Source organism: Aplysia californica, unplaced genomic scaffold, assembly GCF_000002075.1.
Source record: "Aplysia californica isolate F4 #8 unplaced genomic scaffold, AplCal3.0 scaffold00144, whole genome shotgun sequence".
In the NCBI taxonomy this organism is placed as follows: Eukaryota; Metazoa; Mollusca; class Gastropoda; order Aplysiida; family Aplysiidae; genus Aplysia; species Aplysia californica.
In genome coordinates, this window is record NW_004797414.1 from 598,975 (window position 1) to 613,671 (window position 14,697).

The 14,697-nt window shown below is 39.0% G+C and overlaps 1 protein-coding gene across 1 annotated transcript in view; it reads right to left on the reverse strand.

Annotated features, from left to right (window-relative positions):
- Window positions 1-10,043: 10,043 nt before the first annotated feature.
- Window positions 10,044-14,697, reverse strand: part of LOC101863506 (39S ribosomal protein L40, mitochondrial) — a 26,987-nt gene continuing 22,333 nt past the window's right edge. The window contains exon 5 of the mRNA XM_035969404.1: window positions 10,044-10,155. Coding sequence (XP_035825297.1) covers window positions 10,045-10,155 — 111 coding nt within the window. The 3' untranslated portion in view covers window position 10,044. The remainder of the gene's footprint in view (window positions 10,156-14,697) is intronic.

Sequence of the window (14,697 nt, forward strand, 5' to 3'; positions counted from 1 at the left end):
AAAGAATTGTATTCGGAAACACTTGACATGTTGTGAAACTCAACATTTTTAACGTCAAATTTATTAAAACTAGGTGCTGAGCAGATAGAACTTTGTAATTCTAGGGTTGTGAAATATCTTGCAACAAGCAAAGGGGCGTACTTTAATTTTTCTTGACTTAAGTGTAAGTACTGACAATCTGAATTTTTTCTTTTGTAGTGCTGTTATATTATTTCATGCATGCCATTTTCTATTGCTAAACAGTTGAGTTAAGATGAGAAGAATACCTCATTGCAATTGTAACAAAGTTGTTGTTATACACTTTTAAAAATAGGCCTACTACTCAAAATATGTCTATAATATATTGTAAAAATATGGATATATACAAAAAATAAAACTTATTTTTATATTTTCTGCCTACTGACACTGAATGCTTTATTAAAATATTATTTAGCCAATCAGTATGTTTTTTATTTTTACTTATAAGTAAATGCCAAAGGTTATGTATTATTATGCTGTACGAGATAGCTCCCTCCTCTGTTTTGACAAGATGAGTGTTCCCTGAAAGTGATGACATCTATACGATGATAACAATAATTAATCATAATTTAATGATAATAATTGCATTTATATTATAGGATTTATCCATGTTCTACGACAGGGATCTTTAACTCTGGGGCTGTGGGTCAATTGAGGCTCGCAGGGCGATATTTTGAGGCTCGTACTCAACATCAAAATTTAGTGTTTGTTAGTGTGGCTTGCATGTTTTTCTCACATGCCAAATGTAGCTGAGTTACGTTCTAAGTAAATGGAAGCACTGTACTGTCAGGTCTATGGCAACAAGGAGTAGGTAACAACTGTAGCTGGTGTTCCGAAGAAGCGTTCACGTTCTGAACTGCCTTTGATAAAGATTGAGAAGATTAAATCAGTTGCACTTAATTAGAAGAAAAATACTTAACAAACCTTTTTTTTGTGTGTGGAATATTTGATGTGGCCCAGGCTCACCCAGTGCCAGACTCTACCTCCAGTGGCCTCTGGGTAATTTGAGTCTGAGATCCTTGCTCTACAGCATTTTCTGTGCGTTGTATAAGCATTATTAATAATCCAACAGACCCCAAAACACTCTTAAGCATTCTTGGCTTCCCCTGAAAGCATACAGAGCAAGGAGCTGATTTAGCTTTCGGTCACTAACAAGATCTTTCACCATCCATTGTCAGATAACCATTCCCACCTGGTTAAAGTACATTGTAAGTAAGTTCATGTAAAGTGCCTTCACAAGGACACAATGTCGGGTCCCTGTCAGAGCTCAAACCTATGACCTGCTTTTGGTTACGAGCTTGACAACCTAACCACTAGACTGTCAATGCCATTACCGTCAATAGTATAGTTACTTACTGTTTTTAGTGAGTGATGGATTTGTAAACAGAGTAGGAGCAAAGACTGCATTAGAGAAACTATTTATGGAACTTCTCTTTGAGTGTGAGAAGTGAAAACGAAACAAAATGCCTTGAACTGACCTAGACTGGTATGCTGTAAGCTGACAAAATGCCTTTCTTAAATTCACTGCTGTTTCAAGATTAAAAGGTTTTTGTCAACATAACCATTTAAAAAAGGCATTTTTCCTAAATTTGAATTTGAATTTATTCCAAAACTAGCCACAGTTTCACTTTGATTTTTTCACACAAATAGTGTAACAGATCAGGCTTTCGGTTTAGCAAATAAAGAAAATTGGTGCCAAAAATGAAAAATCGCATTTCGTCAGCTTATGGCAGTGGTGATGTCTGTGAATTTGATCACTGACTGGGGATGACGACACTTTATCTAGGGTGTGACCATTCTTACATTTGCAGAATGGGCTTTGTTACTGCTTCGGGATATTTTAAGACTCCAGATTTTTATTTTTGAAATAGCTTTGAATGTTATTTGTTATACTATACATGCTTCTGTAATTATTTGGCCAGTCAGCAATTTTGTACTCTTGCCTGTTGCCTGAGATATTTTTAGATTCAGATTTTTGTATTTTTGAAACTGCTTTAAATGTTATTTTATATGTTACTTGCTTCAGTAAGACTTAAAAATCCAGTTTGTGGAATCTGCTTATGGGTAATTGGTGGGTGTTCTTGTGTGGTTTACTCCTTCTTTCTTTCTTTCCTATCAACCATGAAACACTGTTGTCCATATCTCTCCTCCTCCTTTTCTTTGATATGTTACTCTCCAGTAACACCTCTAATTCCTGCATATATATATATATATATATATATATATATATATATATATATATATATTTACATCTTAGTACCACTAAAATCTGGAATGTGCTTCAAAGTCTGTTACTTCTATCAGCATGTTTACAACAGAAGTAGAAGGACATTTTTTGCTTGAGTATAGAACGGTACATGACATGCCTTATTTTGGTTCACTGTTGTTTACTTTTTTGTTGCCTTAAATGAATGTTATCGTTTCCCATGTTGTTTAGCATTCTGGTTTCCTCTCATGTTTTTTTGTTTTGTTTGTAGTCCTGTGTTCTGATTTAGTGCTGAATATTTGTGAGTCACTTTAAAAAAATATGTCGACATTGATAGTAGCTGTAGTTATGATTCAAGGGGAAAAAAACAGGAAAAAGAAAAATTGTTTGGAATTTGATTTTGATGATGATGAAATGTTGAGAATGATGTGCAAGATTAGTCTTGATGATGATGATGTTGATTTATTTCTACATTTGTTGCTTATGCCAGATCCCATCAGGCTGTTCCGAGGGGCCAGACTGTATTCTGGTCTCATTTTTGTGGGTTTAAAACAATCAATTTTTTTAGTACATATTTGGTGTCTTGAGATGTGTTTTGTTGTACAATTTTGTGTTGTACCCCCAACCCCTAAGAAAAATTTCTTTTTAGAAAGAAATCAACAAAATAAAGACAAAAACAAAAATCAAACTAGCCTCAATGACTGTAGTAATGTAATTACAGCATAACACGGATAGGTGGAACACAGGAGACTCCAAATCTTGCATCCGTCGAACTGTTCCTGCAGCCCCATTTTTTCTTCTTCTTTATCTTTGTAAGATATCCCTCGAACCAGACGAATTCGAACTATCCGTGTTTTACTGTATGTATTATGGCCCTTTTGAAACAATTTAGATAGTCCAGGGGGCAGGCTGCTTCAACTCTGCCAAACGTAGGGCCAACTCATGCTGAATGAGAGTGTAGAATTCCTGCAAACAGATGGAGACACTTTTAATAAAGAATCAAACTCATGAATGTCTTCTACATGAAAGGCAAAGAGTCTCACCATTACCGTACTCCAGACGCTGTTTGTGTCTTCCTCCGCTAGACTTCTTTGTTACCCCCTGGGGCAGTGCTACTGACTGAAGTGTCTTTAGGCCATTCCCAAAGAGGGGAAATTAACCATGTTCTTATGCACATTAGAATTGTAATTGTAAATGGGCTGATTCATCGATGTCATGCTCATAACTGTGCCTGAACTGCAACAGGGAACTGCTGCTTTTTCTTTCCAAATCCTTACTATTGTCATTTTCCTCTACTTCTTTTGTATGTTTGTCACACTCTTGTGACCTGCTATAGGGTGCCTTGATAGTTGAAGCAGACCTTGTGCTGTTGAAGCTAAAGAGGTGAGCAGAGTAAGCCTGATTCCCTGTTGGGACTTCTCTGTTGACATTCACCCCTTGGCGCTCATATGACTCTATGCAGTTGCGAGCGCTGTAAAACCTCTACTAAAACAAACAAGACTTCTTTGCACAGATTATGACTATAGGCACAATTATTATCGGCCATCCCTGTTATCTTTATTTGTGCGACTTTTTGGCTTAGGACATATGTGAGGTGTGCTGATAAAATGAGTTACTTCTCAGGTTTTAGCCTGATGGAAATAGATACTTCAACTTTATTGGTGGAGTTTTTACAATTTGTAAGTGTGGAATACCGTAATAAAAGACACAGCAGACTTAAACAAAATGGCATCAAATGAAAATCTATAGGTATAAATCTGAACCCATTGTTGATTTTTGGCCGATATGTCCATTCTTGGATTGTGAGAAGTAACTAACTTTGTCTGCATACTTGACATATTTTTTTTTAAAGTGAGGATGAATTAAAGCGACACTTGTGTGAAAACAATGTACATTTATTGAGAACAGTAGCATAAATTCGAAAGAGTGTGGATGGTTGGAAGGTGCTGCTGGCAGGTCCTATATTTCTTTTCTTTCCCTCTGTTGTTTCTGTCGGTCTGTCTGTCTTACTTTTCCTTGCAGTAAATGACCATTAGTGTGTCACTGTGTTGTCTCTTAACTCAAAATCAAACGTGATCTTACCAATCAAAGAGCAATTATATGTCATGCCCACTGGTTTCAGTATTATAATAAATTCCAAATTGTTTGCAAGTTGTTCAGATGCATGAAGAAGCCTAGAGAAGAAAATTTTTCAGAAAAGAGAAAAAAACTATTTCATTGATTTAAAAACTGTACTGTACCTTTTTGAATATTTAAAATTTGAATTTTGACACAATATTTCTCGTGCACATATTGCAGATACTTGAGATACACAAGAAATTGCAATTAAAATTTTTTTTGGGCCAAGTACATCTAACCAGCAGGCCTACAATATGTCACACCTTCTCCAATAGTTGTGTTTTGGGCAGGTTTATAATTTTGTTATCTTTAAGATTTTGTGAGGCAAGGTATAAAACCAAAGTTTGAAGAACAGCTTCAATGTTATTCATAGCCTGCTTTCAGGTATATTCATAGCCTGCTTTCATGTTATTCATAGCCTGCTTTCAGGTATATTCATAGCCTGCTTTCAGGTATATTTTGGTATTTACCTGCTCATGATTTAGTTAAATGACATTTTCACCGCAAAATTAACTTTTGTGACTACATGACACTTTTTTTGCCTTTTCACCTCCAAGTTCAAAAATAGCGCTTTCACCAACTGGGACCTTTCTGAACCTTTTCCTGGTGCTCTCACATCTTAATATACCGGTTGATCATACCCAGGGAAATCTGTAGAGACAATGGTTCCCCCTTGTGGTGCTTGCTGTATTTGTTTTATTTATACATACAATTTTTACTACAGGGTAGTTTTCTATCATGTTGCCTCTACTACTAAAGTCACCCCAATATGAAAGGTTTGATCCACAATAAAAATCTATCTGATGCTGTGATTAATATTGTTAGTTAGTATAGAACCCTTACCATTCTGGGGTCGTAGTGGAAGAATAATGGCCACTTGTAAGTTTTTGTGTGGTGCTGATATTGCTTTTGTTTTAGGACACAGCAGAGTCCGCTGAAACCGAAATTTGTGAGACTGCGGGTTGTCTTTGGTTTGGCCTGGTTTACGGTTTAGAGAGAGCTTGCTCAAATCGAAAAGAGGGGGTTTTTTTCTTTCGGTTTGAAGCTGTTTTGAGATCAACCATGTTTGGTTTAAGCAGACTCTGCTGTGTGACTTTTCTTTTTGTGCATTGACTTTCAGAAGTCAAATATTAAGTTAAAAAAAATAAATTTAAAAAACCCCCGTCATTTTGTTGTCTTCTTTTTCTGCATCCCGTTTCAGAAGCTAAATAAAATGAACAGAAGAAAAACACAACAACCCCAAAACCCTAGGCTGTTGTTATTTTTGTTGTGCGTCAAGCTTCTAAATTAAATAAAATAAAACAAACTCTTTGCTGTTGCACCCCCCTCCCCCCAATAAACCAACAAAAAAAGACGACCCATCCCCCCCCCCAAATCTGTGTTACTTGTTACTTTTGTGAGTCAAGTTTCGCAGAAGCCGAATAAAATGGAGCAAGAAAAAAACAACAACCAAAAACCCCAACCCTATTGCTATTTTGTTTTTCTTGAGTTTTCAGGTTTTAGTAAGGTTTTACAGTGCTTGCAACTGCATAAGGTCATATGAGCACCAAGCTTTCTTTTGTGAATGCTAATAATATTATATCTGTCTGCCCTGGTCAATATCAGTCGTAAGACGCAGTGTGCTATTATCAGTTACGAGGCTCGAAAGACAAAAAAAGTGACTTTCCACGAAATTTTTGATTTTTGGATCTATTGAAAGTTTGATGTCTTCTGCTTCATTTTAGATAAAAATAAAGAACTATAATCGACTATAAATATTAAATTTTGATTTATTATGGAGGTGTGTGTGGTTTTGTTCTGAGCTTTGGTGAAAGGAATTATTGGACCTTGCTATTGTGTAGCTGTGAGATTATATTTAGAACCATACCTCATGGCCACCTTTGCTTCTACGTTCTTCATTCGCGACTATTTTTAAATTTTGACCCCTTTTTGAACATGGATGGTCTGAAATGTAAACGACTCTGATTAGTAAAACGGAGTAAAAACCGTAACTTCTAGCTCACTTCAAGCTTGTTTACGTAAACAGCTGACTGTGTGGGCGTGCCCTGCTAGCTGTTTTCTTTAGTTGATCTTTCAGTTTTACTCTTGGATAGACTTTAAAAATTCCTTTTTATTGTGTTTCAGTGCTTTGAAAGATTAATTAACCTTCCTCTAGATCCCGCAAAGCGGACTCCTTAGCAAGAGGCCACTGAGGCAGTCTGTGTGTATGTGTGTGTTTGTGTGTGTGTGCGTGCGTGTGTGTGTTTGTTTGTTTGTGTGTGTGTGTGTGTGTGTGTGTGTGTGTGTGTGTGTGTGTGTGTGTGTGTGTGCTCTCTCGTGTGTTATGGTGCTATTGCAAAGTATAATTAGGTAGCGTAAACACGGCACGTAGGCTGACTCGCGACCTCCCGAGCGCGTGGTTTTGGTAAAATAGGGGGTAATTCAGATCTCGGATCTGTTTCTTAGCTCTTTTGCTATAAAACACCAAAATGCTGAACACTTTGAAAAAGTTCAGATTTTGTTTGTTACAATAGTGTATGTTGTTTGTATATCCGGGTGTTTAGAGCTGGAGAATCGCCGCGGAAAGGGAAACCCCTCGCTGTCGGAATGCGAGGCTCCCAGGTTCAAAATTGACACCCATGCATTTGAATGGTCTGTTTTTTTATTGAAATAACGACAGATCATCGTGTTTGAGGCAATAAAATACCGATTTGTAATGATCTCACAGTCTTGAAAAAAATTAGACTTCATTTCTTTCTTATAATGATTGTACCCTGTTAATGCAGAGATGTTTGGTGTACCTGGTACTCTTTTATTATCTGTCAAACATGGGGTTGCAGCCAGTTAGCGACTTCAGCAATATTTATATTTTGATTATTATGTTAAATTGAAACAGCTGCCATTCCGCTAAACATTGACTGAGAGGTAAAAGTATGGTACCAAAATTCGCAGGTGACACAGGCCTTTCATTTTCATATGAAACAGATGAATTTGACATACAGCTACTTTGAAAATTTAGTATCTGGTACCTAGTATAATGCTTAAAATCTTGTTGGATTTGACGTGAAGTCCATTCTTGTTCAAATTTTGTTTGGTCCATAAGTTTTTTCTCTGTGAATGAATAGATTTTTACTTTTGTATGTAACCTTGTAGCGGCATAACCAATATAACTGCTAAATTTCAAGTCTCTATCTCAATTCTAAGACCCCCATTGCTATGGAAACATCGTTGCTCAACTTCGCAGGCCATTTTCTCCTTTTCGTGTTTCCTCACCTCGCACAATTAAAGGTTCTGTATTTTCGTCAAATATGGTCATATTTACTTCACTCTTGTTTTAAATTGTAGGGTAAAGGTGATAGTTTTTGAAAATGATGTTAACTCAGTTTTGAAATTTCCTTCACGTGACCGATATTGACCAGCAGGGACACATATTATGTGACATATATGCCTTATACTTACTAAGGTAAGATTTCATCTGCTTTGGTACACAAAGTCGTTGACTTCTAAAGAATTGCGATTATTTTCATCATATCTCTACTTTTCACGATTTATGAGCTGGATCTTTAGAAGAAAAAAAAAGAAATTTCCAAGCCTACACAAGACAACCACCTGTAGAAACATGCTGCACGGTACTTGCTGTGACACACTTGTTTGCAAACTTAGACAAAATGTTTTAAGTTTAAATCTTCACTGGGCAGAATTCTGTTAGAGGGCAAAATTCTATGCCTCCAAAATAAAGTTGTCTGTGTACCATCCAGTAAACTACAAAAAGAAACCATACATAACAAGCCCGGTAATAACAGGGATCCGGTAATAACAGGGATTTTTTAAATCCCCGCTTTTTCCTACTCCTTGTCTCTATTAAAAGTTATCGACAATAACAGGACCTCATCAGAGCCCAATCGTTTATATAGCAGGGACAAAGGCTCGTTAACAATGTGGAGAGAGAGACAGAGAGAGAGATAGAGAGAGAGAGAGAGAGAGAGAGAGAGGGGCCACGCCACTGCAACTGCAAGCACATGCAGCGGGTGAAGCGAGAGAGGGCTGCGATGTGTTGCAGACTACGATCTTGCCCTAAAGGTGACAATCCATAATTATGTGCGGGACGGCATTGGCACGGCAGCGGGACGATAAAAATCGCTCCAACAGAAATATCAATGTCTGAATCCATATGACCATAAGTCCGGGACGGCAGCGGTGCGGCAGTGTGACGATAAAATCGCACCCAGGAGCGATTCTGTCGCTGCCGCAGCTCTGCCGCGGTCAAAAATATGAATGTGGCGGAATAGGGTTGACTGAAGAATCTCTGTGTGATGTAGTCAATTCATTTGGCACGGAAAACTTGCTGAAACCATTGCACCCCTATGTCGTCGTTCATCCACCCATTTTCTTGATATGCCCAAATGGTGCCTTCTGGGCTGTCCTGAATGGCTGAGGAATGGATGGACCCGTTCGTTATGCTAGTGACAAAAGATCAAGATAATTGCAACTTTACAATACTGGCGAAGTTACCCGTCGGCAGTGGTGAATTTACCCGACAATTGGTAACCTTAGTAAAATGTATTTATTTAATTAAATTGATTGAAATAACAATTAAATACCTCTACATAGAGATAATAAAGCAGTTAAATTAATGGAATCAATGCAAGAACAGAAAATATGGATGATAATGAAGTCAATAAGAATGATAATAAAAATAAAAATAATAAGATGATAAGTCAATAAGAAGTAAATGCAGAGATGTGTAGGCTCAATGAAGAAGATTCATAGAAAGAGTCGCACATTTTGTCCCGCTGCCGCACATATTATTATGGATTTAATGTGACTTGCGGTACCGCACATCGTCCCGCTGCCGCGCACATAATTATGGCTTGTCACCTTAAGCCTAGCTATGCGCACGCGTAGGCCTGGTACTTGTGGCAAGGAAAACTACCCATGAATAAATACAGCCGGATTAGTCCACAAATGCTTACTTCCCTTGCCTTTCTGATTAAACAGGGATCTGACATTATAACAGGACTTTTTCTCTGGTCCCACCATCCCTGTTATATCAGGTTTCCACTGTAGTACAGGGTTAAATGCACACATATGAGAGATGTACTGACAAAATGAGTTACTTCTTGGATTTTAGCCTTACAATGGAAATTGATGCACTAGCTTTATAGGTGGAGTTTGTACAATTTGTAAGTGGAATAATAAAAGACACGCTTTACATGAACAAGGTGGCATCAATTGAAAATCTATAAATCTGACTCATGTTTCGACATTTGGCCGATATCTCCATTCTTGGATTGCGAGAAGTAACTCATGTTGTCTGCACGCTTCATAAATAAAGAAGTATGGTACAGAAGCTCAAATTAATATGTAAAAAAAAAAACGTTGATGCAAGGTAGCTTAATTGTGTTACTTTTCTTATGTACAAAAATTTACACATAACATCATACACGCTCAGCATAACACAACCCTAATATTGATAAAAATGCTTTCAAAGAAACGCAAACATAAACACACACAAATTATTTCGAATGCTGTACATTGAATTTTTTTTTAAGGAAGTGAGACGACCAACGTCGTTTCCAAAGCTGCTGATTCATTCAAATCTCCACTAACAACAAATACATCACAAGGCTCATTTTCATACCATCATATCTAATATATTTTCCCATTCACAAAAGCAAACACCACCAATCAAAAACTTTGCACACTGCTCACTTGCCATTTATTCAATATTTTCTGGTTGTGTCTACATATTCCCCATCTGTTGCAACATGCTCTTTTATAGGAGGAGTCACTTTTGGCCCTTCGAAGTATGTGGGGACGAAGCTGTAGTCAATCTGAAGACAGAAAAAAAGTGATCAGCAATATGTGAGGCATCGTGGTGAAATCAGGCACTCCTCAAACTGATGACAATGACGAAACCGGCAGCAGTTTCAATCCAGTTTGGAAATTGTCAATGACATTTTTTTTGGGACTCAACACCTTTAACACATTTCTGTGTAGATTTTACAGAAAGAAAGTTTATTACGTTTATTAACGTAACAAAAACAAAAATATTCAGTTTCAAAGAACTGTTAAGCTATGGAGGTCACCAAAATTTGGTGGCCATTAAAATATTTCAAAAATCTCTGAAACCAGGGGATCCCCACCTCCTCCAATCGCAAATATCTCGACTTCTATTCAAGACAGATAGGCTGAAAACAAGACGAATGAACCAGCTGAAAGATGGTACCATTAACTCCAAATGGCCAAAAATTGACGAGCGCTTGATTTCATCGCGCCGTGACACATATACGAATACAAAATATTACGAAAAACCAAAAGGCATAAATTGTACAGGAATGAGAAATAAATATATAATATTTAATAAATATGGTTAAATGTGCTCATGGATAGCTCATACAATATATGCCATTCCGCGACTGAATCACATTGTTTTCTTTGTAAAGGCAACACTGTTTTCTCAAACACCTGCACGGATTTGTCGAACAGCTTGTATTGAAGACCTGACCGCTTACACAAGTTACTAGGCAATCAACTTCCAATGGTGTGGCTTCGTGCATTTTTCTCCAGCAACAAACCCTATCCCCTCTAGCCTCTAGCCAATTCCACTGGACCATCAATTACCCTGCATCGTGGATTGTTACAGTTACACACATAGCAAATCACTCAGCGCACGCTGTGATTGATGAACCAGTGACCCACAGCCAATGTATGCCAACCAATCAGAGGCCATCTTCCACACCAACACATGCCTAGTTGATTCACGCAAAACATACGTCTTAGTGTGTACTGGGGTTGAATAAAATTGGACTGGCGGCCATAACACGTGTGACTGTGTGAACGTCTGTCTGAAGGGATATGGTGGGGTGGAGTAGGGTGGGGCTAAGCATTCCCAGCATGGAATGTCACTAGGGCTGCAGACGCACCACAAGTTAATTTTTTGTTCTCCATTACTGAACAGATAACAGTTGGAGGTGATTGATTGGGCATACTCTCAAGAATCTAAGCAGCTGCATAACAAAGAAAGTGTTGGGCTGGAATCCACAGGGTAAGAGATCATGGGAAAGGCCAAGTGGAACCAGGAGAAGAGGGACAGAGAAGGACATAATGTACAGAAAAGTGGGAAGACTGAAAATGTCAAAACGCTAGCTCAAGACAAACACATGTACAAATGACCACTTCCCAGCTTGCATTTGTGAGGCATCATAGTGAAAGCAGGCGCTCGGCAAAATTATGATATTAAAGAAAATGTCATTTTTCTGCTGGTTTGGCAATTTTTATTAAATGTTTAAATTCTAGCCAATCACCTTTTAAAACATTTCAAAAACACATTTCTGTGTGGATGTTAGGGGAAAAATGCTGATTAAAGGCTCCCAAAAGGTAAATTTTCAGTTTCAAAGGACACGTTCATTTGACCACAAGGTGGCCCCTACCCTCTTTGATCGTAAATATTTCAACTCCTATTTAAGATAAATGGGTTTAAAAAAAATCGAAAGCAAGATAAATAAATACACTTTACAATGATATCAATAACTCCATCTGCCCTAAAATTGACGAGTACCTGATTCCACCACATCGTGAAACATTTCCTACGTTATAATAACACTATCCAACACGTAGACCTGTCTAAGACAACCACTCTTCTCTTTGACAATGGGTGGCCATCTAGGAGAACTTTGATTGTACTCACCTTGATGGCAGCATGGTACAGCTCCTCCGACTCCGCTCGCAACTCTGCCGTGCAGAACCTCTTCCTGAGCGGCGCCAAGGCGGGCACACAGCTGATATTCCTTATGCTAGTAACGGGTCTGCTGACGGGCCCACGGCTTGTGCAGCAAAGCTCGATCGTCACTCTCATCGAATGAGGCATGCTGCACCACTAAACAGTTGACATCTACATATCTTTTTGTATGGCTTTCTCGTTTTAGAGGTAACTTGTCGCCTGTTTAAATGCTGCCTCTATTTTGTTTGTTACCATTTACATCAAGGCACCACAGCGTGCAGCTTCGCCTATTCTGTCTAGGCCAATGCCAATTGTCCACGAGGGCAAGACCTAAAGCATTTGAATCTTCAACAACAAAAGTTACGCAAGTCATTTAGCTACTTAAAGACTCAGGTGTTTAATGACCCACATTCGCTAGAATGTAGGCCACGATCGATTTTTTGTATTCAGTGATGCTGTGAGCTCATGTCACCAAGCTGAAAATTGCTCACAGTATAAAATGAGGTCAATATATGGCGGCGAAAAAAAATGCAAACTGAGCATTTTCTTCAGCATGCTAGTTAGTGACGAGCAGTTGTTATCCTCTAAAAAGTGTTCCCCCAACCTAGGAGTATTAATTGACAGGACGTAACGCTTTCTTCAGTCGAGTGTTTTGAGCCACCGACCATGCCACGACTCAGCGAAGCAAACCGAGAAAGGGCTATCGGCAGATTGCAGGCGGGAGAGAGTCCAACAGATATTTCTATTGCCGTGGGTGTGTCCCTTTCAATAATATGTTGACTCCGAAGACGTTTTCAAGTCACTGGAAGTACTCGTGATGCTCACAGAACTGGCCAACCATGAGTGACGTCCGAACACCAAGACCGTGCTCTTCTGTGGAACACCTGCGAGATAGCTTCATGTGTGCTATCGAATCGGCCGGATATCTCGTTGGAGACCATGGGAGAGCCATTTCCGGTCACACTGTACGCCGCCGGCTTCTAGAAGGACAACTGCGATGTCGTCGACCTTTGAGACGTGCAGTCCTCTCTGCAAGACATCGGCAGCAACGTTTGGCGTGGGATCAGCAACCTGTGAACTGGACCTGGCGACAGTGAAGAAATATCCTATTCGCTGACGAAAGCCGTTTTTGCGTCGGTGGAGGAGATGGAAGAATCCGGACGTTGAGAAAACCCAGCCAACGGTTCGCTGACAACAACGTCCTGCAATTCGATACATGGGGTGGTCCCAGCATAATAATATGGGGTGCAATCCACCTAAACCAACACTTGGGACCAGTTGTTTCCCAAAACAATGAACCTGGTCAAGGTAACGGTGTTAATGTACAGCCAACATCCAGCAGGCACTGGCACCTGTGATTATACCTCATTTACAGCAACACCTGAACCTTATCCTGCTGCAGGACAATGCCCGACCACATACTGCAAGAGCTACAGCAGCCTTCTTACAGCAGAACAATGTCAGGGTGCTTCTATGGCCCTCAATGGGCCCAGACTTCAACCTGATCGAACACTACTGGGACCACACCCAAAGAGAACGGAATCGTTTGCAGCCGAGACCAACAAAGGCACCTCAGCTGCCACTAGCCATCACACAAATTGGTGCAAATGTGAACATGGCCATCATTCACAGACTTGTGAGGTCAATGCTAAGCAGATGCCAAGCTGTTTTTAAATCAAATGGCGAGAACACACGCTATTGATTCTAAGCTGACATCACCGACTTACGGACATACCCTTTAACACCAGTACATCATTTTTCACTGCAAATTCAACTTGTTTTCTCTCCAACGGGACGGTTAAGCTTTATAGAGGAATCCTCTTCAATAAATGTGACCGAAAATCAATAAAATCACAAGTTACTTACCAATGTCCGTATCTTCCTTTATCTTGTATATCACTTGTAAAATTATGGTGTTCTACCTATTCTCTAGTAAAGGGAGATAACATAAATGAGATTTTGAGCTGAACCTAAGCAGAATGTAAATCGATCCCCCTTAAATGAGAAACTTTATGGCGGCCTGGTGACCTAAAGAATTTGAATTGCTTAAAACGTCATTTTTTATATTACATATATGTATAATATATGATATGGATATCTACTACTCTTTCTCAGGTAAAACGAGGAAACAACACACGTGCAATTTTGAGCTGAACAAATGTGAAATGTAAGGAGATCCCCAGCCTTAAGTGAAAAAATTAAGGTGACGTAAAGAAGTTGTACAGGTGTCTGTGGTGTGGAAGTTAGTTAAGCGCTTTGTTGTCGCACGCCGGAGGAGGAGGCCGGTGTTCGATTATCGAATGGGAAATAATAATCAATTATCAAGTATCTCGGTCTTTCTGTTATGATGATATTGTGTTCCTCTCAGGCCGGTAGGAAGTCCACATGTGGATGGGGGCGTTAATAAAACACTTTTTTATCGTTTAAATAAGGATTGTGTGTTCCTCAAAACATCGTTCTTAAATAATATAATAATACATGCACCGGTAGTTATCTACCTTTTCTTTGGTTCAGCAAGGGGAGACAACAACTCTTGCTCCTCCCTCCATTTTGTTGTTGTTCATTCAGCTGTTGTTTTTTTGGGGGGAGGGGGTTATACTAACTCTCTCTCTCTCTCTCTCTCTCTCTCTCTCTCTCTCTCTCTCTCTCTCTC